This window comes from Myotis nattereri, assembly GCF_964212035.1.
Source record: "Myotis nattereri genome assembly, chromosome: 8".
NCBI classification, from domain to species: Eukaryota; Metazoa; Chordata; class Mammalia; order Chiroptera; family Vespertilionidae; genus Myotis; species Myotis nattereri.
Window position 1 is genome coordinate 25,434,401 of NC_138083.1, and position 24,415 is coordinate 25,458,815.

The following is a 24,415-nucleotide window of genomic DNA, read 5'->3' on the forward strand; positions in this document are numbered from 1 at the left end:
TTGCCTTTCCAGGAACACTTTTCCGTGCTTCAAGTCCAATTCTATCCATAAAGGTTGACCCCTCTCTCTTAGTATAAGTTCTCCTCTGGAACGCTAATTGAGTTAGAGATACATTATCCCCCTACATCTTTGAGTGAATTGAGTCCATGAATAGAAAATGACTACTTGTTTTTTCAAATCATTTTTCTGTTGGAAGGTAGTTCAGCAATTACTTCTTAGTTTATTTTTCTGGGCCATAATGGGTTAGGTCAGTTTGTGTTAGCTCCAGTGCTTTATGAAGCTCTCAATATCATTCTAAAATCTATTGATTTGCTCAGCCTTAAAAGCTTCAGCATATCAAAGGCTCTAAACAATGGTAAATATGTCATGACTTGTAAAAGTAAGTAAAGCACAAGAATTTTGCCAACCAGCACTGACATTTGTGTAGCTCAATATTGATCAGGCAAAATATTATGCAGTTAGATACTTTCAGTATGGAGCCCTTAGAATACAACAAGGCAGAGTGTTTCCTTTGTCTATGCATTCCTTTTTCAAATCAGTGGAGACTGCTGGGGTAGTAAGAAACTGAGTATTTAGCCTTATGATTCAAGAGATCTCAAAAACATCCTTCTCTGTTCATCAAAGTAGAATGACTTGTTAAAAGGAAATTCAGGGGCTCAGGTGGAAAACTTCAATATCTTCCAGGGAATAAACTTATGCATTTTAAGATCAGCCAACTAGAATTGACACACAATTATGATTAAACCTATAATGTGTCTATTTTTTTTCTTTTGAGTTCAGGTATTTTAAGAGATTTTAAGCATTAATCAAGATTCTACTGATTGGGGAGGGTTGAAATACAAGGATATAGAAACAATGTCAGATTTATATAATGTGGAATATTAGGTTTTGGTTTCCTTTTTTAAAAGCTTGTGGAATATTAGGTTTTGGTGTCCTTTTTATAAAGACTTTCCAATGTTTCTTTCTCTTCCCTTCTAATCTCAAGCCCCCAGACCCACCCCTTCCCATTCTACCCTTGCCGCTCTTCCTTAAGCCTCTTGGTGACCCTATGGGCTCAGTCATAGAGCCATATCTGGTGTCCTTGTGTGAATTCAATCTTGTCACATTATGTTCCTCACTTTGAAATCTGGACATGTTTATTGTTGGACTGGAAATGGAATCTGAGCCTTTTAGAACTATCATTAAAACTTTGGCATTTATAGCAACAAAATCTCAGACATATGCCAAAGCAATTTCTTCACTGATACAGCTCCTAGGGCACTTGAAACTAAAGAGAAAATGAACAAATGGGACCACATCAAAATAAAAACTTCTGCACAGCAAAAGAAACAATCAACAAAACAATAAGAAAGCCCACTGCGTGGGAAAACATATTTGCCAACGTCATATCTGATTAAGGGCCTAATCTCCAAAATTTATAGGGAACTCATACAACTTAACAAAAAGAAGATAAACAATCCAATCAAAAATGGGCAAAGGATCTAAATAGACACCTTTCAAAAGAGGACATTCAGAAAACCAAGAGACATATGAAAACATACTCAAAGTCACTAATCATCTGAGAGATGCAAATCAAAACAACAATGAGATACCATCTCACACCTGTCAGAATGGCTATCATCAACAAATCAACAAACGACAAGTGCTGATGAGGATGTGGAGAAAAAGGAACATTCGTGCACTGCTGGTGGGAATGTAGACTGGTGCAGCCACTGTGGAAGACAGTATGGAGTTTCCTCAAAAAACTAAAAATGGAACTCCCATTTGACCCCGTGATCCCACTTCTAGGAATATATCCCAAGAAACCAGAAACACCAATCAGAAAGGATATGTGCACCCATATGTTCATAGCAGCACAATTCACCATAGCTAAGATCTGGAAACAGCCTAAGTGCCCATCAGCAGATGAATGGATTAGAAAACTGTAGCACATCTACACGATGGAATACTATGCTGCTGTAAAAAAAGAAGGAACGCTTACCATTTGCAAAGGCATGGATGGAACTGGAGAGCATTATGCTAAGTGAAATAAGCCAGTCAATGAAGGAAAAATACCACATGATCTCACTCATTCATGGATAATAGAGACCATTATAAACTTATGAACAATAATAGATACAGAGGCAGAGCTGCCTCAAACTGATTGTCAAACTGCAGCGGGAAGGCTGGGGAGGGTTGGGGGGCAGGAGGGAGGGGGGTAAGAGATCAACCAAAGGACTTGTATGCATGCATATAAGCATAACCAATGGACATAAGACACTGGGGGGTAGGGGAGGCCAGGGGATTGTCAAGGGGGGGGGGAAGGACACATATGTAATACCCTTTGTAATACTTTAAGCAATAAAACAATAAAAAAATAATATTTAAAAAAACAAAAACCTTTGGCATTTATAAAAATCAAAGCTTATATTCATCTTCTGCCTAAACTAAAATAATTATTGTTTTCCTCATTTCCTGATTTTATTCCTAAATCATATCCACTGACTAGTTCCTAACCATCCTTTAAAACTCAGTTCAAGTTCAATTCTTTTTTTTCCCAGATTTTCCCATCCTCTGAACCTGGAAATCTTCCTTCATCTAACTTTCTTAGCATTCTATGCGTGGCGCTCTCAGTGAATTACATTTTCTGTGGCAGTAAATTCATCTGGAGGCTAACCGTCTCTCCTTGGCTGTGAGTTTCTTGGCAGATGGATGGTATCTTTCTCATCTTTATATGTTCTGTGATGCTGAGCACACTGCTGGAAATAGAGGTGCCCTGAGGAATATCTGCTAGATTAAATTCTATCTTCTACTTACTTATCTGTTGCTGAATTTTTGTCTACCAGTGTGTCTGAATCCAATGCCATGGTTTGAGGGTCTCATTATGCCCTTCACACTTTCTCAGTGTTTAGTTCAGAAGTAATGAACAATGAAAACTTGCTGACTGCCACATGCTTACCTTCTCCATGATCCTGTCGATCTGGCGATTCTGTGTATCGATTTCATTGCCCATATCCAGGGCCATGTGACGGAGGTTTCCAATGATGCCGCTCACCTGCTCCAGGTTTTCATCCATTTCATTTTCTCGGGCATCATTTGTTACCCTGGGAGTGAAACAGCAATTTTTAGTGGGTAAGGATGAGAAAAAAACACACCTTGAATATCAAGGATCCAAACCTTAGGAAAAAAATCTATCGACCTCTAGATATCAATCTTATCTACCTGAAATCTCCATTCAATATGATAACATGATTTAGCTTTTATACATTAGAAAGGAATTTTTATTTATTTTATTGTATTAGAAAACAATTTTAAAATGCATTTTAAACCCTTGAATTTCCATTTTTAAAGAATTTCGATTATTAAATAGATTACCTGTTAAATTTCCACCAACACATTATTTTCTCCCTTCAAATATTTACCCCAATTTTCATCTTTAAAAAAGAAAATTATTTTTAGTTGGGATGTTTCTTGGTCAGAGAATGAAGATGGAACTAGTTAGAAACTATATTTTTCTTTCTGAAATGTCAACCCAAATCTCCAAGAGTCAAATTCAAAATGAGAGAAAAGCTCATTGCATGAAATCAGTAAATTTCTCTGCTCATCTTCTTCCCTATTTGGGACCAACATCAATGGGAAGAGTAATGTCCATTTCAATCTGCCCCTTAATCCCACTTGCTCCCCAGAACTCCACAGGGAACTACTTGTTCAAGATGACTTTTATTTGCTCAGATTTCAATGCTATGGGTTTTTTGGTGGCATTGTGAATGGATGATTTCAAGCGAAAACAACTGTGCTAAAAGGTTTTGTTCCTGTTTGAGTGGGGAGAAATGAGTAAGTTCTCAAAGTGCCTTACCATCTTGCCATTTCTTTTTTCTATAGCTCAGCTTGAAAGTGAAAAAGCAGTGAAACAGTAACTCTTTATTGCAAATGGTAGGTACTTACTCCAGAATATTCTGGCTAAATAACATTTTCCCAGTACAGATGGTGATGGGCTAAAAATGATCAGAAGGCTTAAAATCCTCCCCCCATAACCACTCCCAATGCAGACTAGCCTGCTAAGTGTTTGAAAGCAACCCATCCCAGAGAAAATGAAAGGGGGGGCTTCCTAGCTTTTTTAGAAGAGAAGCTTATTTAAATGATCATCAACAGCTAAGGCATATTAGTACTTCCCATTCAGTGTTCTCAGCCCTGATTAGGCATTTTCTAAAAACCTGCAGATGCCTGGTTCCCATTTCTAGAGCTTCTGATTCAATTGGTGTGGATTAGGTCCAGGCACTTGTATTTTAAAAAAAAATCTCCTTCAGTCATTCTAATATGCAGCCAGGACTGAGACCTCCATCTAGTTTCCCTGGGAGCAGGGAGAAACAGGAATAGAATTGCCACCTGTGAGGCTCTAGGTAGATATCTAGACCTTATACCTAAGTGAGAGTGACCTGTCACTTGAACCTGGGTTACTGGTAGGCAACATTAGTGGCCTGGGTGAAGATAACTGTACAAGCAACTACCCTAGTTGCTGCTGAGTCCTGGTATAGTAGCCTATAAAAAGAGATCGTTTTGTTTTTTTCTTTGCAACACGTGGAATATTTGTTACTGTATTTGTTTTCTGGTCTCCTGAAAGCTGAGTTCTGTGTAATTGGCAGATCTGTGTAATTTAAGATTTTTAAAAATTGATATTTAAGTTGGCTTTTGCTTCCAGATCTCGAAGGAAATGATTAATAAGAAGCCAGGTATGCTCATTATTGTCTCTTTGCCCAGATCTGTTCCCTGACCATTTCTCTCTGCCCCAAGAGGCTGACCTCTCTACAATGGTATCACCCAGGTTTTCTCACCTTCTGACTTCCAGAGGGCTTTGAAAATGGCCAGTGAGTGACTGGAAGGCAAGAGGAGGGAGGGGTTGGCACATCTATTGCCTGGCAGTGGCTGCATGTCTCTACCCACAGCTATCACTCTTGTTGGGTTCTGATAACAGCTCTCTTCTGTCCTGTCAGGACTCTTCCTGCTATTGCTAATCCATAAGTGCTTTACCATTACTTGTCATTAACCTTGTCCACACCGCTGTAACCAACCTCTTTAATAAGCTCTGTTCGATTAAACTCATGGAATGAGGTGCCTGTTTGCTGCTCATGTGATCATGTGACTTGCTCTGTCTGGTGAGACTTTGGCAAACATGACACAAGCGAAGGCTTGATAAGTGCTTGTGAATTGGAGCCTGCCCCTTAAAATGCTTTCACCACCATGTGAGACGCCTGAGCTCTTCTGCTGGAGAGACGACCTGAGTACAGAGGCGCTCTGCTGACATCCCCTGCCAACCCTAGCAGATGTTGACAGCCACAAACAAACGAGTGGGCCATGTTGCATCATTCCACACCCAGTTGCCTATAATGAATGAACCTAGGCTCTTGAAGAAATACCCAACCAACATACAGATTCATAAGTAATAAAATGGGTGTTGTTTAAAGAACCATTCAGTTTGGGGTTGTTTGTTACTCATAAATAGACAACTGTTACAGTGTTGACTGTGCAAGGCTCACCTGCGAATAAAGCCACCGCTAATGGCCATCTGCTCCCGTTCGTCCACCACACGAGCAGGCTGGCTGGCCACCACTCCATCCTGATTGTTGCCCCAGGCTTTTTTGTAAGCATCACTTGACTTAAGCCTATGCAAAAAAGAGGGTGAGTGACAAGGCAAGATGGTGGAACGTCAAGCTCACAGCAACGGTTATCTCTTCAAGCCAAGAACCGAACCAAGCGAATGAGTTTTAAGTTGAGGCATTAGAGAATACCGATATATCATAATATGGACCCAAACAGTTGGCCACCACCATGCCTCAGCTACTCAGCATTTCATGTCCAATTGAGTCAATTGCAGTTGTCAAGACTGTAACCTTTGCCCGCAATTTGTTCTTGTTTTGGCATGTTTTGGTAGTTTAGTTAGATTTAAGACAAGGATTAAGGTAGCTGGAGGACATTCAGTTCTATTTCAGTGACATGGTTATATTTTGAGACACAAAACACACAGGAAAACATACTGGCAGACAGACACAAAACAAGACTGCCAAGTAGAGTGTGTACATCACACCACAGCAACACACTGTCATCAAGAAAAACATACTCAACCAAGTTTTTACACACTATCATGCAGAATTCCGTTTAATTTCTCCCCCCCTCCCCACCCCCAACACATGTGCGGAACTAACCATTCCAACTCTGCATGAAGGACATAAAGGATTGGTGGTTGGCCAAGGGTGACGGTCTCTGAGTTGCCTCTAGCATGATCTGAATTAGATAATATATCGGTACTTCCAAACAGTCACCATACATCCAGAGTTGATGTACAAACCTTTGTCCACAGAGACAAAAAGTAAAAGAGGCGTAGTGAAATGAATGCAGGAAAATAGAAGAGAGAACAAGCCATCTAGCACCAAAAAGGGAAATCCCTCTATGTCTTCTTCATGCACCAGCTACAGGCATGAGTAGAAAGTGAAGCATTCTCATTTAAGCCAAACTACTCCAGAAGTTGACCATTCTCGAAAAAGGCACTAGCAGGGCAGTAATAGCCTTCATGAGGATTTGAAACGCAGTTTCAATAGCTTCTTTGTTGGGCTCAAGGGCAGGGTGGGAGTGAGTACAAACTCCTACTTCAAACTATCCTGGGATGTGGCAGGGGAGTGGTCTGGAACTAGTGTGGCCTCCATGGGTCATATTTCACTGAGCTGCCTTGGAGAGAAACTTAAAATCCAGGCATACCTGTTGTGCCCAATAGGAACATGTGCAGCATATTTTGGTGGGTGTGTTGTTATTTAAGGCAATCAAAGATGTTTTTAGGTTCTTTGCATAGTAGAAACCACACTTTTTAGTCCAAAAAAACAAAAGAACTTCCTTTGGTCCCATTTTCACAATTTCTATTAAAGATATTTAATCCCCCACCCCCCATTTTTACTTCAGAGAACCACAGCCATCTGTAGCTCTAATATTAATATTTGTAGATTGGGGATCAAACAACCCTGGAGACAAATTAGAAAACCATACAAATGAACCCTCAGTAGCTCCCACAATCTAGCGTAGAGCCCTTAGAGCAGTCAAAATTTACTGCGCTAAAGAACCGTGGGCCCACTCAGTGGGACAGGATGAAAAAACTAATTTAATGGAGCTTAGCATCTGGTTTTGTTTTTTCCCCCACTCCCTATCCCCTCCCTCTTCACATTAAAAGAAGTTACATGGACCTGGTGATGTTTTCTGCTATGTAAATGTCTGGTATACCATCTTTGGCAAAGTCAAGAGGGTAGGAAGGTTTGCGTTTCTGAAAGAAGGCAAATCACTGCACTCACAATGCTGCACATAGACTCACATAACTGCCGTACATCTATCATAATCCTTCGAAACATGCCGAGACAGGGCGAAGCCCCCAGAGAGTCCAGGGCACCACCAGACACTGCATTGTGACACATGGTTTTTACAGCATTATTTACACACAATAGGGAACACTTCGGTCAAGCTTTGAAGCTCAGTGAGGGTCTCTTGTGCAATAAGGAATTGGTGCCAACTAATATGTGGAATTCACAGGGGCCATCATCTCATTCAAACATTAGAATACATCCTGGGGGTGGGGGCCTGCCTCCACCCTTTCTCCACACACAGTTAGTTGATGAATGGGAAAAATGCATCTTTTGCAATTATCACAAAACAGGTGTAAATCTCACCTGGTGGCAAGTAGCCACTAAAGACTATACAGTTAAATCTTGACTAACTGGAATGCTTTGAAATGAGTCATTTTTGTGAATTATATAACTTTCTTCATTAACAGTGGGCCATGGAGGAAAATTTTGTTTCAGGGGTGATTGTTGATTATCAGTTGGATTCTTGAGCCACTTTCCTGTCTTTGTCTTAGGGTAGTGAACGTGATTGAATCTTTTATTGATTATGCCTTCTCTTGATGTATCTGATGGCCTTTACTCTGAAGATCAATCAACTCATTGTTTGGTCTTCTTAGATGTGGAAGTTATAGAATGGAGACTGAGTGTGAGAATCCAAACTACCTAGATTGCCCATTTTCAATCCCTGTTGTGATCCCTCCCTCCCCTTGCCCCCCTCCCCCCAATTTGTTCATTTGTCTCTTTTTGCCAGATATGGAAGCAAAAATGTAAATACATTTGAGGGTTCCAGTTAGCTAGATTCCAGTTAATCAGGCTTTACTGTAAATCATTCTCTTTTTAAAAAGTTTTGAAATTATTTGTAAATTGAGCCCCTCCCCCTCCTAAACAGGAAGTGGGATATTTTAAATCAGCCTCAAAGTTTAAAGGATGTGAATGGTCATATAATCAACTAGAAATGACATCGATTTCTATTCTAAAAGTTAGGACCAGGAGAGTTTGTAGGAAAAAAGGTTTCTGTTCAAAGGGAAATGGGAGGGGTGAGGGAGATCAGGTAATGGGTTTAATTTTCCAAATGCATGTTGGACAACCCACTCATGCATTTTTTCCCACTGCTAGTCAAATGAAACTATCTTCCAGAACCCTCATTTTCAGGTTCCTTCTGTTGCAAACCTTTATAACCACATGTCACATTTCTGCTACATTCCAAAAAAGCGTTGCAGAACCTTGAGAACAGTTGAATGTTTTGTGATGTTGTGCATGCAAAATCTACACATTTCAACATTTTGGCCAGTGTACAGGTAGATCTTCCAAGAGGAGGAATTTGGGAGGGATGGGTCCAATTTGGGTAAGGCTTGAGCACTTCTTGCTGAAGGACTCCTCGCCTCTGCCTTGAATAAAACTGTGGCATCTCTTGTCCAATCGCTGATCAGGTTTGGCAACTGGTGGGCAGTTGAAAGGGTGAATCATTGTCATAGACTAATTTATAGAATGCTTACTTGGGCCAAATTACCTGTCTTTTGCTTCTGAAAAATCAACCCTTGATATATGTGCGTCTCTTCTCCAAATTTACCTCCAGTCTATTCTAAATCTGCAATTTTGGCTTTTGAGGTCGGGAGAAAAGAAAATTCATTGGGTCTCTCTTTCTTGAGGCTAGTCTCTGTGTCAAAGTACACTTTCTGGAAAATGTTGAAATGTTCGTCTATAAAAGTTGCTGACAGTGAAGCTTTCACTGTAGTATGCCTGATTTTTAATGCATAGACAGTAACTCCCACTAATATCATCTAGGCTATGAGATGAATGCATTGGAGACGGTATTGATCTGTTCTGCATGCCACATGCTCATCCTGCCTTTGTGCCTGGCGGGAATGAGCTTGTCAAGGCTTGGAGATGGGCCTTGGGAAACCAAAGCTTCAGGCAGGCAGGCAGCACCTACTTGTTACAGGGACACACACAAAGCCCGCAGAATTTTCCTAGGTCCGTCAAATTCTTTTCTGCTTCTTTCATGTCCTTATTGATTTGGTCCATCCCTTCCTCAATGCGTTCCAGTTGTTCTGATTAAATACAAGTATTTTATCCCCACAGAATGAAGCAGATGGAAAAGGACAAAGAAAAAAAAGACAAAACTTCAGACATTCACTTTGACATTAAAAAAAGGAAAAGAAAGAAAGAAAGAAAAACTGGACGCCACAGATTAGAGCTGGTACCCAGTACCTACTTGTTACAAGGACATATGAAAAGGCCACAGCATTTCCCTAAATCTTTTAAATTTTTCTCGGCCTCCTTCATGTCTTGGTTGATATGGTTCATGCCTTCTTCGACACGATCGAGTTGTTCTGGTTAGGACAAAGGGATGACAGTGTGGAATGAATTTTTTTGGGGGGTTTCCAACACAACATGAGAAATGACTACGTGAAACAGAATTTGAAAGAGAAAGATATTACAATGCATTGTCTGAGAGGATGCATTGCTGTCAACTGTTTCGGGCTGCCCTACACAGGCATGGGTGGAAGGAAACGAACAAAAAGAATGCTCAAAATAGTTTGCAATTCAGACATGACAGGATGGGGTAGGTAGGCCTGTTTGATTCTGAATATCCAGGAAAAAAAACACAGCGACTTACTCAGATGCCAGTGGAATCCAAGAGAATGAAAAACGGTGTTATGTTAGGCATTCAGATTTAATGCTACTAGACAAAGTATTTGTTTCAACCTTAAAAATGTCTCTATCTTGGTTTTAAGCACCCTCAACCAAATAAGGTTAGGAAGTAGGATCCATCTTTTTTCTTTGGGGAAAATAATAACTAAAGTGATAATTAGCAGTGGTTTCCAGATCTCCCCCCCCCCCCACCCCCCAGCAGTGGCCATCTAGCCAAAGGCAGCACATGGGAAGCTCTCAGTTTTGAATACTTAATTCATAGCAATTCACAGAAGATATAAAAATGGCACCATCAGCACACAATGTTACAAGTACTGGGACATTTCAATTCATCCTCTCTTCCTATGACTTACTTGCTATTAAGGCTTTGGAAGGCATTTCACATCTCTGCCCCCGGATCTCCCTTTCTCTACCATGGGGGACATGCTAGATCCCAATTGCTGGCAGAAAGCAGGGAAAATGAGTGCATGAGTCTTTGGAGGAGTGATGGATGGGAACATAGAACAGTACTGAGTCATCGCTGCCAGCAAAGCTGACCTTGGTGTATGAGAGACATAGATCAATAGCCATGGAAGCGAATTGTGCTTCTAGGTTGCCAGAGTTACATACACGAACTTGGTTAATTTTTCAAAAATTGTGTCACCAAATTGAGTCAACTACAAATTCAATGAAAGGATTTTTAAAACAGCTTTTAAGACCATTACAGGAAGGCAGAAATTGGTTGTCCAATTACAAAACCTAATTATCCTTCCTTTCCTCTTTTCATCTATACTTGCATGTAAGCATGCCTATGCTTCCGGGAATAAGGGCAGGATTAGAATTAAACTGATAAATACATTTCTGGTCTATAGGCATAAATACTCACTTAAAAACAATTTCACATTAAATGGTACAGTGGAATTATCATCCTGAAAAACAAAGGTTCATTAGTGACCCAAACTGAGGAGACTGTCCATTTGGAAAACAAGAGCCTGTTGTTTTCTCTTTTGTGAGGTTGAAGAACAGAATTCAGATGATTAGAGATGTGCTGTTTCTGCTATGCTTTTCACATGACCAATAAAAACAAAATTTCAATGTTCTTCAGCATTGAATAGTTGGAAGAATAACAGTGTAGTACTGGCGACCTTTTGCTGAATAAATACAGATATAGTAAGAAGGTCTTTAAGAAAATCCTAAAAAAAAAAGGCCAAAAAAGAAAAAAAGAAAAGCAATTCTGTACATCCCAGAAGATTTTGTACTGTTTAAAAGAATTCATTCCAATTTCCTTTTAAAAATGCAATAAATTAGTTTGTAGGTCAAATTAACTAATAAATGAAAAGATTGATGAGGGGGAACCAATCAACATCATCAAAAGAAAAGCCATGTTAAGTTCAGATGAAAACAGGGGTACCAAGTCCCAATGGGATACTTGCTAATGGCTTCCTGGTATGCCGGGTTGAGATGAGATTGAAGGAGAGTCTGGGCTCAGAGGGAAAAAAGCCTGTTGGACTCAATTAATGACAGCTGAAGTACATACAGATTTGTATTTGCTCTTAATCAAAATATTAACTCTCTGACTCTATTTCAGGAGCCCCACTCATTGTGCCTTCTGGGGTTGGGAGATAACAGAAAAATTGGTCCACCAGCATTGGGCTTCTGAAGTAAATAATTCAAAATAAAGATAAAAACAAGTGGGTCCAAATCTATATTCTGAGAGCTGGGTCCTGCCTTGGCTGCTGGCTTGCTCAGCAAGGTCATAGCTAAGAGAGGAATCTGAAGTGCTTTCAGAAAAGTTGATTCAGAAAACTATTTTATAACTAGCTATATTGGTTGAGTATATCTTTATACACAATTGTTAAGTCAAACACTTAATTTAAAAAATATTATGGAACCATTTTCTCACAGATGATTCTAATATTAATTTTTAGGGTGTACTGAATTATATTTCTGGATATGTTAGGCATATTGTGACTTCATAGCACACTAATACTTTCTATGAAGACATTTCTTGGGAAATTCTTGAAAATAACCAATATCCTCACTCCATTCTGAGGGGCACAGCAGCATCTCGGGAGCTGGTGCAATGCATTGTCCAGGGCTGACTGCTCCTTCCCTCCCTAAGTTTGCTTTCTGGCTTGTTTTTCTTTATTCTTAGAGCTGGGGAGGAGAATAACATTTTGGGTCAGAAGAGGTATTCCAGGAGATAACACTATTTAGATAACACTTGTTGGGGCAAGAATTTGAACTTTCTTCTGCCATGTTTGGATGACTGGTGATTTGTGATAGATCCACCGATGGCAGGATACTCAGGGATCCAAGTTTAGACATCTGTTCTACTAATCTTACTTAAGTAAGGCATTATGGGGCCTTTAGAACCCTCAACCTGATCAGAAATAGTGGAAGAACAGCAAACTATCAATGCTATTGGCCAGTATGCAAGCATTCATGAGTATATCCAGTTAGAAGATAGATGCTGCCTGTATGATTTTCATCTTGCATTGATGAGCATATGGAAACCATTTAAATAAATTTAAATAACCACATGTGGCTGCCGCATTGGACAGTTGCAGCTTTAGTCATTCATTACACATTTGTGAGTGGACTTTAGCAAGAGGAATGTTCTCACAAATGCTACCTTGTAGTGTCATGCATCTTTTCAGAAAGTCAGCAAGTGCTCGGAACGAGGCTTGACTTTGCCTTTACTCTTCCAGGCAGCGGTTAATAATTTTACTGTTTAGAGTTGACCCCATGGGATTTCCCCAAGAGCTGCAGCTTTAGCATTAAAACAAACATAGAACCTAGCAAAGACCACCAAAAAGAACAAGAGATAAGGAAGTGAAAGGTTAAGCCATCCCACATTAGTGTTAAGGTTGTTCCATGGGAATTTCTCTTGGAGAAAAGAAAAGTCCCAGGACTGAGGACATTTCCAGGGCCGTCTGTCATGCTCCTTGGTGACTTCTGATACCTGGGTATAAAACAAGAATCCAGTAAGGAATATCTGAGTGCAACCATATAACTGGACAACCTGGGATGGTTCTTCAGAAGGATGGCTGTTTCCAGAGACTCCTGTGCAGCTGCAGGATTGAAAGGGCAAACACCTTTGGTGTTCAGGCATAGACAGAAGTACTAGAGCATCACTGGAGAGAAATTTTAAAGCAGTTACTGATCTAAAAAACTAAACACAGCATATGCAGAATTAAAATGCATTTATGATGACAGTGAAGACAGTTGTTGCCTTATGCTCATTTGTCATTTTAAAAGGTGCTCATCTCCTATTATAGCATAAATGGAATGTGTGAAGTACATTAAACTGAGGAATTCAGCAGTTACTGTGGTATAGCCACATTACTAAGAACAATATATTTTTGCATTTGTATGACAATTTCGGCAACGTTTTTCTCTATATTTTTTTCATCAAAGTACAATGAACTTTGCAACTGAAGTAAGCATGCTATTACCTTTCTCTCTTGTTGACGCCAGATGTGTATATGTTATTTTCCATGTTTTTATGTCAGTGCTTTATAGTTAGAGGGATAAGAGAAATTTTCCTACACTTTTGCCCAACCTTTCCTCCTACTGCAATGCTCCCTTTCCCATCCCTTCACATACAAATTATTAACTATAGAGTTAATAAGGTGGAACTCCTAATTACTTAAATGTGTATGTATCACCTTAGCTCTGGAAATGAGGTACCATTCTTCTATATGAGCATCTACTGCTTAATTTAAAAACAAACAAACAGTGTTTTGATGCATCCCGAGTTTCAAAGTCTGGACCACTGTTACAGAGATCAAGCCAGTAAATCTTACAATTATAGCAAATTCATTGGGGTAGTTCTGAAGACTGCCACCATCATTTCCTCAAAATACAATCCCATTAGACTCCTTTATTTGCATATATATATTTTGACAATTTGTATATCAAAATTGGTGGGGTGGGGGGAGCTTTGGGGTTGATTTTCAGAAAACTTTTTTTCTTGATTTTTATGGATTGATTAGTGCATATTTATTGAAACACTTGAATACAAGTAAATAATATAGAACGTAAGTCCTTACATGACAGCCATGAGGGTTTGCCCCTCAGATGTCCCTTTACCAGGGACCCTGCTGGGAGGAGTGTAATTAGCTGACACCTCCAGCTGCTGCACCTTTGGAATCTGCCACAGCATTTACATGGAAGCCATGCTCTTCCCAGGATGCTTCTTGCCAATGGCTGAGCACAGTGGGTTTACTAGAGCTGAGGCATTCCTGCCCAACATGAGGCTGTTCTCTAGGGAGTCTTTGCTCCTGGGCTTCACATCCACCTGGCTGAGATGTTCTCAGAGCAGAACTGCATTTGAGACCCTTCCTACCCAATCCTGATTCCTTCCTTCTCTTCTCTTGTGTCAGATCCACACCATAATCAGAAGGCTCTCCCTGCCTACTCTTCCTCCCTCTTTCCTTGACCCATCTTCCCAGAGGACCCCAAAGATACACCTTTCCTCAGACCCTGCCTGTCCACCAGCCCTGTAATTAATGATTGCAGAATATGCATTTGTTATGGTCATACCGTGATTCATTTGGTTGGTCTCCTCACTGACAAAGAGTTGGGCTGTTTCCAGTTTTATACGATGACAGGTAAGGCATGTAAATTTTTCTTTATATATTTGTCAATGTATGCCGGTAGTGTACAATGCTGAGTGGAATGCTTTGGTCAAAGATGGGTGCACTTCACAATTTGAAGATATTATCAAATTACTCTTCCAACATTTGTTATTAGTCTGTAGTGCCCATCTGTAGAATGAGAGTTTTTGTTTTCCCAACATATTCACAGCATTGGTCATTATACATTTTAAATATTTGGTTCAGTCTGCTACAGAATGGTACCTCATTGTTGCTGTTGCATGAAGCATGGTTTCATATGTCTATTTGTAAACTGATGGTTTATAATTTACATCCATTTTTATTTTAGTTTTTGCTCTTTTCATTGATAATATGCAAAGGCTCTCTGATTTTAGAAAAATGCTTTATGTCTCTTACCAGCATGGCAAAATTTTTCCCAGCTTGAGCTTTATGCTTAGAGTTTATTTATAGTACCCCATAAACAAAGATAAAAATATAAAACATTCTTAACAACTTACTTACAAGTGTATTTATGATCTCCAAAACACACTTGTGAATAAGTTGTTGTGAGCTTTATATTTTTATCTTTGACACCATAAAGCATTTTTGTGGTTCTGAAGAATTTTCTAATTCTTTCATAAAGTATGAATAAAAATTTTCTTAAAAATTGCTTATTATGATAAGAATTCAGAATGAAATCAGGTAACTAACTTGTGGCTTAAATGAAACAAATCATCACTGTAAGACTACCCATATTGAGACAAAGAAAAAGTTTGGTATTATCCTTCTTCATTCCACCTTAGAGATGCTATACTAAAATGTTGGCCCTCTGATTTTCATTGTTTCTAGAATCCCCATAATTTTAAAAACAGGTCTAATATTTCAATTGGTTCAATTTTCCATTTTCCTATGATCTTCCCAGTTATTTAAAGCATCCCCATAATGATTTGGAAATCAAAACCGCCAGCTACTGAATTAGGATGGTCAAAGGAAATGGATGGTGTGATATATATATATAACGAATAATTAGAAGAAAATAAAATTTATCGAAAAGAGTGGGAATAAGGGGAATAAGAAAATTCTCACACTGTCCAAAATACTGTCATTTAAAAAATCAACCACACAAATAGTTTTTGCTTTAAAAAATCTGTTTCCCTACCATATATAACAGGGAGAGTAGTGCTATTCATTTAGTCATGAGGGCCTCAACATTTCCATACATTTACCTTTACAATCTTTTCAATAGAAAAGGAAGACAAGATGATGAAAACGCTAGAATCTTCACATTCATCTATGTGTTTAACATGTGAGAAAATGTCCACCTGTGTCTGCACAATTTTTTTAATGCACTTTATTCAGACGAGAAATTGTTCTTACTGAAGAAATCTCAACTTACCTCCTTGTTCATCCAACATAACCAAAGTCCTGATACCAGCATCTTTACTCTATATTCCAATAATGGTAGCAAAGTTGAAAAAGAGTTAGAGAGAAAAGAGAGAAAGATAAATCAGTAAAGGGGGTAATTAGCTTTATTAGAAATGGAGAATGAAGAAGGTCCCAAGAAAAAGAGGGAGGAAATGCGGCAAGAGTTTAGGGGCTCAGGAGGGACTCAGAGGAATGGGTTACCTATGGACTTGCTCTATCAGGGATCCTCAGGGTAGAAGAGGGAGATATAGTTCCATGTAGATAGGGCTTGGCACAAAATTGGAATACACATACTTAATATTATACTGGGATTTTATATTGGGAAATAAAAACACCTGCAGTTTTCATAACATCAACCACAGAAAGCTAATCTTACAAAATCTTCTAGACTAAATCTTCTTCTCTGGCCTGATGTATCAGAAAGTCTCCATCAGCGAATTGGGTTGGGTAGGGGGGAATGCCACATGGGGAAGATGTGTAAGAATCTTGAGGGCAGGATTTTTAGGTTTATCAAAGGAAAAAATTGCTTCACAGAGGTTGAGAAACACAGCTCATAAGGAAACCCACTCTTCTGTGAGATTTAGAAAAGGATTGGCAGATGAGAAATAAGGGTCATTCTCATTAAATAAGGATTTCAGAATAATCTAAAATAAATCTATTTCTTATTTCAGGTGAAATCCGAATTTCTTTATTCTGAAACACAATTCTGCACTGTAATGCAGTATGAGAAAATAATTCATTCATGAGCTTTCTTGCAGTTCTTTATTACAGCTCTCAATGGAAGTAAAGACCTTCCGTTCCACCGGGTAACTGTTAATAAGTATAAAATGGCATTGCTTACAGTTTGAATGAATTATTTTGTTTTGTTTTTCATGGAAAGCTCCTGTGTCTCCTAGAACATAATCTAAAATTAGCCATCTCTTATAGCCCCATTTATTTTCTACTGACTTATTTTAAATAAGAAAGAGAGAGATGTTAGTGGAGGTCAACAGAGGATTTTAAAAAATAGTATTTTAACAATTCTATTCTAATAGTGCTTCCAAAAATTAAATAAAACACTAAAAGTGATTTTTGTGAGCTTTTATAATTGCCCATCTCAGAGAATGGGTCCAGCTAACTCTCCCAGACACCGAAGCCTGCTTTGCTTTTAAAAATAGTTGGATAGGCTTCAGTTGTGAAATCAGGACGCAGGGGTCAGGATCAGCACAGATTCTAGAGCCAGACTCTGCCCTGGAAACCTACTGATTTCATTTCTTAGCTGTGAGACCTCAGGCAAATGCCTTAATTGCTCTGTGCTTTAGTTCTCTCATTTGTCATATATAATAATAGTTATTACGTCATTGAGTTGTTGTGGGAATTGAATGAGTTAATATGTGGCATGTGGTGGATTCAGGCCTGGTCTATATTTAGCATTACTGAAGTGTTTATAAAATAAATACCTTCAGAAGATTCATCTAGAGCAGGATATCTAGGCAACCTAAAAATAACATCATTACCCACTAGCATCAGAAGCTTCTAGACCACTACTTCTCACACTTAAATGTGCACATGAGTCCCCTGTTTAGGAAATACCTTGTTAAAATGTGGATCCTGATTCACTAGGACTGGAGAAAGCCTGAGATTTTTGCATTTCTAACAAGCTCGCCTGTGCTGATGCTGCTGGTGTGAGGATTGAGCAGAAGGATTCCAGGCCCCAGAAGACATTTCAAAATCTCTTTCTTAAATGTGCTGTGAATGGACATTCATCTGCACTAGCCTGTATTTGAATGATTTCTATGCCTTTTCCTGCAAATGTTAGCCATTATGTATGATAAAAAATTTTAAAAAGCAGATGGCTTATTCAGGCATATGGATGTGACAGTGCAAGTTCTGGTGAGCCGAAGAGGCATCTCAGAGCATCAACTCAAGGCTGTGCATAAGATCCTGGTTCCATTCTATTGGGGACAGTGGGTGGGAAATAGGTTAGTGATTTCAGTTTGGCCAGTTCTCATCTGTTTATACTTTTTTGATATGTTATTATACCCTTTATTTTATACTAGAGGCCCAGTGCACAAAAATTTGTGCACTCGGTGGAGGGGGGGGTGTCCCTCAGCCCAGCCTGCGCCCATTCACAGTCCAGGACCCCTTGGGGGATTTCCACCTGTCAACTTAGGCCCACTCCCTGGGGGATCAGGCCTAAGTAAGCTTGCAGTCAGATATCCTTCTGGCAGCCAGGGAGCCCTCAGGGGATGTCCGACTAAAGGCTTAGGCCCCCAAGGTCTCGGGTCTAAACCGTTAGTTGGACATTCTTAGTGCTGCCACGGAGGTGGGAGAGGCTCCTGCCACCACCACTGTGCTGGCCAGCCATGAGCCAGCTTCTGGCTGAGTGGCACTCCCCATATGGAAGTGCACTGACCACCAGGGGGCAGCTCCTACATTGAGTATCTGCCCCCTGGTGGCCAGTGCGCATCATAGCAACCGGTCATTTTGCCGTTCAGTCAATGTGCATATTAGCCTTTTATTATTATTATATAGGATGTCCCTATTTCCTCCCTTTTGCCCCCTCTACCCAGCTCTTGCCCCCCACTTCTCTCTGGCCATCACCATCCTGTTGTCTGGGTCCATGGGTTGTGCATATATTTTCTTTGGCTAATCCCTTCTTTAAATTCACTTCTTTAAATTTGTATTTTCAGATAAGTGCTTATAACTGCACTATTACATATTTTGTATTATATCATTTAGAATTAAGATAATTTTTAATTGAACCCTTGTAAATTTTAGCACAATTTAATAAATTATGCTAGAAGCAATTAGGAGATTTTTCATGTAATGCATACACATTTCAATTAATATTTTATTTATTTTTAATTTTTTAATATTTTAATTTGAAATAATCTCATACATGTAAAAAAACCCTATAGAATACTACAGCATATTATATGTACCCTTCACCCAATTTCTTAGGTGTTAATAATTTAAACATAACCATTATACAACTAACAAAATTTGGAATATATTTTTCTTATAATCTCTTTAATGTTACTTAATCCATTTACTTTGTTTTTGCTAATCTTCACCCAAGGATATTTTTCCATTGAATTTTAGAGAGAGTGAAGGGAAAGGGAGAGACACATTGTTTGGTTGCCTCCTGCACATGCTTTGATAGGGACTGGGGATCAAGCCAGCAACTGTGGTACATGCCCTTGACTGGAATCGAACCTGGGACCCTTCAGTTGTGCTCTTACTCAGCCAGCAGCTAGTTATGAGACTGAGAGAGTCGCCTGGCCTTTTGGGATGTTTCTCCATCTTTAAGATAAGGGTAGAGATGCCATGTAACATTGGTGATTAGTAGGTTGTTTCATTCACTCCCTTGCTCACTCATTCATTCATTCATTCACTCACTAAGAGTTTATTGAGCCTCCATTCTGCTCCAGGCACTAAGGATAAGAGGTAGGTAGACAAATGCATGGCTTCTCAATTGTGCTTCATAGTGAGAGACAATCTGGTCAGGTGGGAGGAGCGGGGATCTGGGAGTCAGTTACTCTGAATCTAGACTTACCTTTAAAATTTTGTTTCTAGAATCACCTATTCTGTTTCTCAGCTTTCCCAGCTTTTGATGGTAATAGCAATAGCTCCTTCACTTCCCAGACTACTCAGGAGGATAAAATGAGCTATGGAATGTAAAAGGCTTCTACAAATTCAACTCCATGGGAGACTGGTTCAAAAAGGAGTACATTAAGAAAAAGGAGCGTTTGTGTGACTCATGCAAGTTACATAAGCAGTGTGTACCTCCATTTCTTCCTTGGTAAAATGGAGATCAAAATGCTGTAGTTATACTCAGATTTTTGATAGCACAGGAGGTGGGTGCCTCTAACCTCGGCATTGTTCAAGGGTCAACTGTAGTCGTGAAAAGTGGCTACAGGGATTGAGTGAGATAATACATGCTTAATGATGATAGCTTTCAGCACAGTACCTGGCACATAGTAGGCTCTCAATAAATATTAGAGTGTACACGTGGCTTCACTGTTTTGCTGACAGCTTTTATCAAAATGACTGGATTGTTCTTTGCAAGAGAGAAGGGCAGGCCTGGGGGCAATATCTCAGGGGAGGCAGAACATTATTTTCTCCTCTTCCTTAGAGATTATTATGTTTTTTTAGCTGAGAATGAGAGGAGGCGGTTCTATTTTTGTCTTAGTTCAATTCTTGGTTTCTATTTGAAGTTACTGGGGTAATTGTCAAAAGCAGGGCAGTTTGAGATGTGGGGGATTTTTTTTTCCATTTTTTCCCCCCTCTATGTTTTTTTCCTCTTTTTGCAGATGAACTAAAATCATGTTTGTGGAACATTTAAAAGTCTTTCTTTTGTCATTCTGAGATGCTTTCCCCCAAATCCAATACATGCGAGCTGAAACTAGCAGAGGCCAGGCACTCTAACTGCCAGAATTCCCAAAGACCCACGTCTGCCTGACTGGCACAGCTTCCCAGCCTGAATTTTCCACCTTAGCAGAAAGTCTGCCCTAACACAGCCATCGCTGTGGAATGCTTATTCTCTTCTTGTGCCCAATGTGTCTCAAAATATAAATTGCCATAAAAAGAAAAGATGCTAAAACAGGCCTGAAATGTTGGGAAGCCCCGAGGCAGCACTCCGGGCTCTTGAACCAGCCTGCCTTAAAGCAGTGTGGCTTTTCCCAGGCTGAGTTTTCAGAGCCCAAGGCATTCATGTGTAGACTGCTTTTAGTGTTCGCAGAGTTAATATTTTTGTCTAGAATCAAATATTCTCTCCTTTAGGATGCATTCATGACTCTCCTACCAGAAGTAATCATTGCCTCCTCTATGCTCTTAAGGCAGGTATGACCTTGAATTTGAAGAGCTCTTTGTATAGCTCTTTTCCTGCACGACCTAAATTTTTTTCTTCTCTCTCACCCCCAGGGTTAGACATTCCATACATATTTGCTGAAATGCATCCATCAAAAGAGACAGTACCTCCAGGAGGGAACCAAGAGCTCTGTCATTTGTAACCTTTTTACTTGTGTATGGCACTCAGCTCTTCTGAACTTTCCCCACTGACCGCTGTGCAACTTTACATCATCCTTAATGCTAACGTGGCTTCTACTAAAAACCAAGCCACACAGCTCTGTTACACCCTCCCGCCTGTGAAAGATGGCACAGCCAGACATCCCACAGCAAGTGATACTGTTTGCCTTAGGGAGACATCATGAGCTTAGTAACCTTTCCTGTCTTTGAGACTGAATCTCAATAGAAATCCTGCTCAATTCAAATTAGATAGCATTGATGCATTTTGGGATCGTGGGCAAGATCCTGGTATTTTAATGCTAGGGTTTTCTAAATCATTTCTGCCCTTGATGAATATTTAATGCTGGTTCTCTTCAAAGAGAATTTCCTTTTTGATTGAAAAGCAGAAAATCATCTGAATAGCCAATGCCCTAGACATAAGAGGTGTTTGACATACACATAAAAGTAACCCAGGAGGAAGTAAGAACAAGTCAGTCTAGTCTAATCATGGCTTGCTTATCATTTTCCAAGGATGGAAAGGCTAAGAGCCTCCTATTGTTCATTGGAGGAGGGAGAGAGCTTCCATCTGTTTTGCTCCTTTGTTCTAAAGAATAACTTCATGCCTGATCAAGAAACACTTCAGGAGAAACAAACAGGTACGATTTGAGAATCTTACTTCAACCAATAGAGCTTTTAAGATTCGTTTCCCGCAGAGTAAATAGGAGCAGACACTCCTTTTTGAAAACTGGTGGACACTGTCTGCGATTTAAGACCCAAACAAGGTGTCTGCGGCCCAAACATTCTACTAGGTGAGGGGCAGGTTCAAAGTGGTGCGTTCTGATGCATTTGCTCCCGCACATCCCATGTTTTGGGAAGTGTCTTGACATTGCACGGGTAAGAAAGTTGGAGATAGTTCTGCTACTTTAGAGACTGACTTCATTGTGCATGCATGTAAGTAAAACATTAAAAAACGAGCTTAGAGGCTGTGGTTGAAGGTGATAAAGACATATCAGGATAGTTATGTCAGCAGACCTCAGGGCTCCCTTCAGGTCAATGTCAGAGCTCACACAGAAAATGTTCCTAAGGTTTGTCCTTTCGCTTGCTCTCAGATTGAGGAACAATCAGTCTATTCCGAAAGCCTCTTCAGCACTCCTGGATGTAGGTTATCTGCCTCCTCCTTGGTCTTCAAGTATTTCTGCATGAATGGTGTTCCCAGGAGAGAGCAAACAACAACTTCTCTTCATTTAGAGAGCAAAGGCTGCTTTCCTATGCTGATGAGGACCCCTTAAGGGCCTGCCTCCCTGTGGGTGCCAATTTGTGCTACACTGCAGGCTCTGTCATTTTTTGGTGATAACAGATTTTATTAAATCCACCTCCCTGCCCTTCCCAAGTGTCCTAGGAGCTCCTAGTTATCACCTCTCCCTGCTCCTCCGGTGGCAATTCACATCTAACCATGATATTTCATTCCTAGCTAAAGCTGAAGAAATAAGGGACAATGTTGGCTCCTTTGTTGTGACAGGAAGTTGCCCTTCCTGTTAGCCTGGGAAAATTTATCTTTTTTTCCCCTTTCATGTCATTGTATAAGCAATTTACAGTGGTATCAGGAGAGTTGGCTCATTTAATTATTCTGCTACAGAGCCTCCAAGATCTCTAAAAATGATAACCACACATGAATTTACACATTGCTTATCACTTTCAAACCATAGCTAAAGCAGCATCTTACTGAATAAAAACTATTAGGCTTATTTTATTTATTTAAATAAAAATAACCCACCCTATTCTTTTTCCATTTTATCTCTCCCAAAGGGCATGTTCAATTAATCCTTTTATTCTTCCTGGTTGACTGCTGCTCTCCCAGATTGGAACCAGTGAGTTTTATTGCAAATGGCCTTTTGATTCCATAATTGCTATCTGACCTATTTTACCCATTTAAGAATAGTTTTTGGGAATTCATTAACCATGCTTTGCAAATGGATGTTTAATCCAGAGTCAGGGATATAAAAAAAGCTTCTATATTTACATTATTGGTCTTAATATTTCACCCTTATTAAAGAATTACCCTTTAATTTCATGAATTTTATTTTCCCCCCTCTTATATCATGCATTTTAGTGCCTGAGTCCAAACATAAAAATTTCTGAAAATGTTATATGTATCGGGGGTACATATTTTAAAAAGTCACATATGTGGCTGAAGACAGAAGAGGATGTCAAGATTAGATGCAACTTAAAGGCATCAGAGTCATTACAAATAGTTTTTGATGTAGATCATTCCTTTGTATATTAAAAGTCACTCTGATTTGTTTTAATTGGGAGCATTTACTCAAAAATAACTGTCCATCTCTGCTTCTCAGATTGTAAAGGTAGTCTGGGCTGGGAGGTGGTACTTTGATGACTACCTGGCAACTTCAATATAGCATCTCCCTCATTATATGGCTTCCAGGTAGGCTCCGTTAACACCAGAATCAGTCAGCACAGGGGAAGGCAGGAGGGCCCAGGGAAAGAATATATCAGCCAGTGGGATCAGTTTATCATACAATATGGTCACTCCTTACCTCTTCAACCAGTTGCAGCATACGACGGGTGCTTTCGAGTGACTAAGACAAAAAAACAAAAAAACAAAAAACCACACAGAAATATTATAAGTGCAGGATCTAGAGGTCTTGGAAAATCAGAATTACATTCTTCCCTTGAGAAACACAAAGGATTACTATTACATATTCTTTTATATTTGTAACTGAAACACAAAAGGTCTTCCCATTTCCAATCTCTTTCCTTATTATGTAGGCATTCTACATAATAAGATTCCCTAAAGCAATTACATTGCAGCTGATCTTCATACAATCAAAACCATATGAAGCTGATCTTGATATCAGACAAAGTAATCTGGAAAAGATAATTTTTCATGTGCAGGCTGCATGAAAAGTGATCTCAAATACTCAGAGGACTAACTTGACCACCCTGGAATGGGAATATTGAATTTTAAGCACAAATATAATTCTTTCATGAATTGAGATGAATCTAACATTGAGGTTTTTGGTTTTTTTATAAAGCCCCTAGAAACACAATTGGAATTTCTTATCAATACAAATTAAACTGATGCCATAGGGTGAAAAAAATCAAGCATGTTTGAAATAACCAGCCCATAGGAGGCAGCTATAATAATTATCTTCATCCTCAGATAAGAAAAAAAATGAGCCGAAACCGGTTTGGCTCAGTGGATGGAGCGTCGGCCTGCGGACTGGGGGGTCCCAGGTTCGATTCCGGTCAAGGGCATGTACCTGGGTTGCGGGCACATCCCCAGTGGGAGATGTGCAGGAGGCAGCTGATCAATGGTTTCTCTCTCACCGATGTTTCTAGCTCTCTGTCTCTCTCCCTTCCTCTCTATAAAAAATCAATAAAATATATTTAAAA

General features: G+C 39.6%; 1 protein-coding gene across 4 annotated transcripts in view; it reads right to left on the bottom strand.

Moving 5' to 3' along the window:
- The window catches only part of SNAP25 (synaptosome associated protein 25), an 82,206-nt gene that overhangs the window by 5,000 nt on the left and 52,791 nt on the right, over window positions 1-24,415 (bottom strand). For 2 of the 4 annotated variants that reach the window (XM_081097381.1, XM_081097382.1), the window contains 5 exons: window positions 23,557-23,598; window positions 15,987-16,035; window positions 9,289-9,406; window positions 5,514-5,639; window positions 2,939-3,083 (listed from right to left, as the gene is read on the bottom strand). In XM_081097381.1, coding sequence (XP_080953507.1) covers window positions 2,939-3,083; window positions 5,514-5,639; window positions 9,289-9,406; window positions 15,987-16,035; window positions 23,557-23,598 — 480 coding nt within the window. Of the gene's footprint in view, window positions 1-2,938; window positions 3,084-5,513; window positions 5,640-9,288; window positions 9,407-9,570; window positions 9,689-15,986; window positions 16,036-23,556; window positions 23,599-24,415 lie in introns of all 4 variants that reach the window. The other 2 variants (XM_081097383.1, XM_081097384.1) reach the window with 1 other exon arrangement.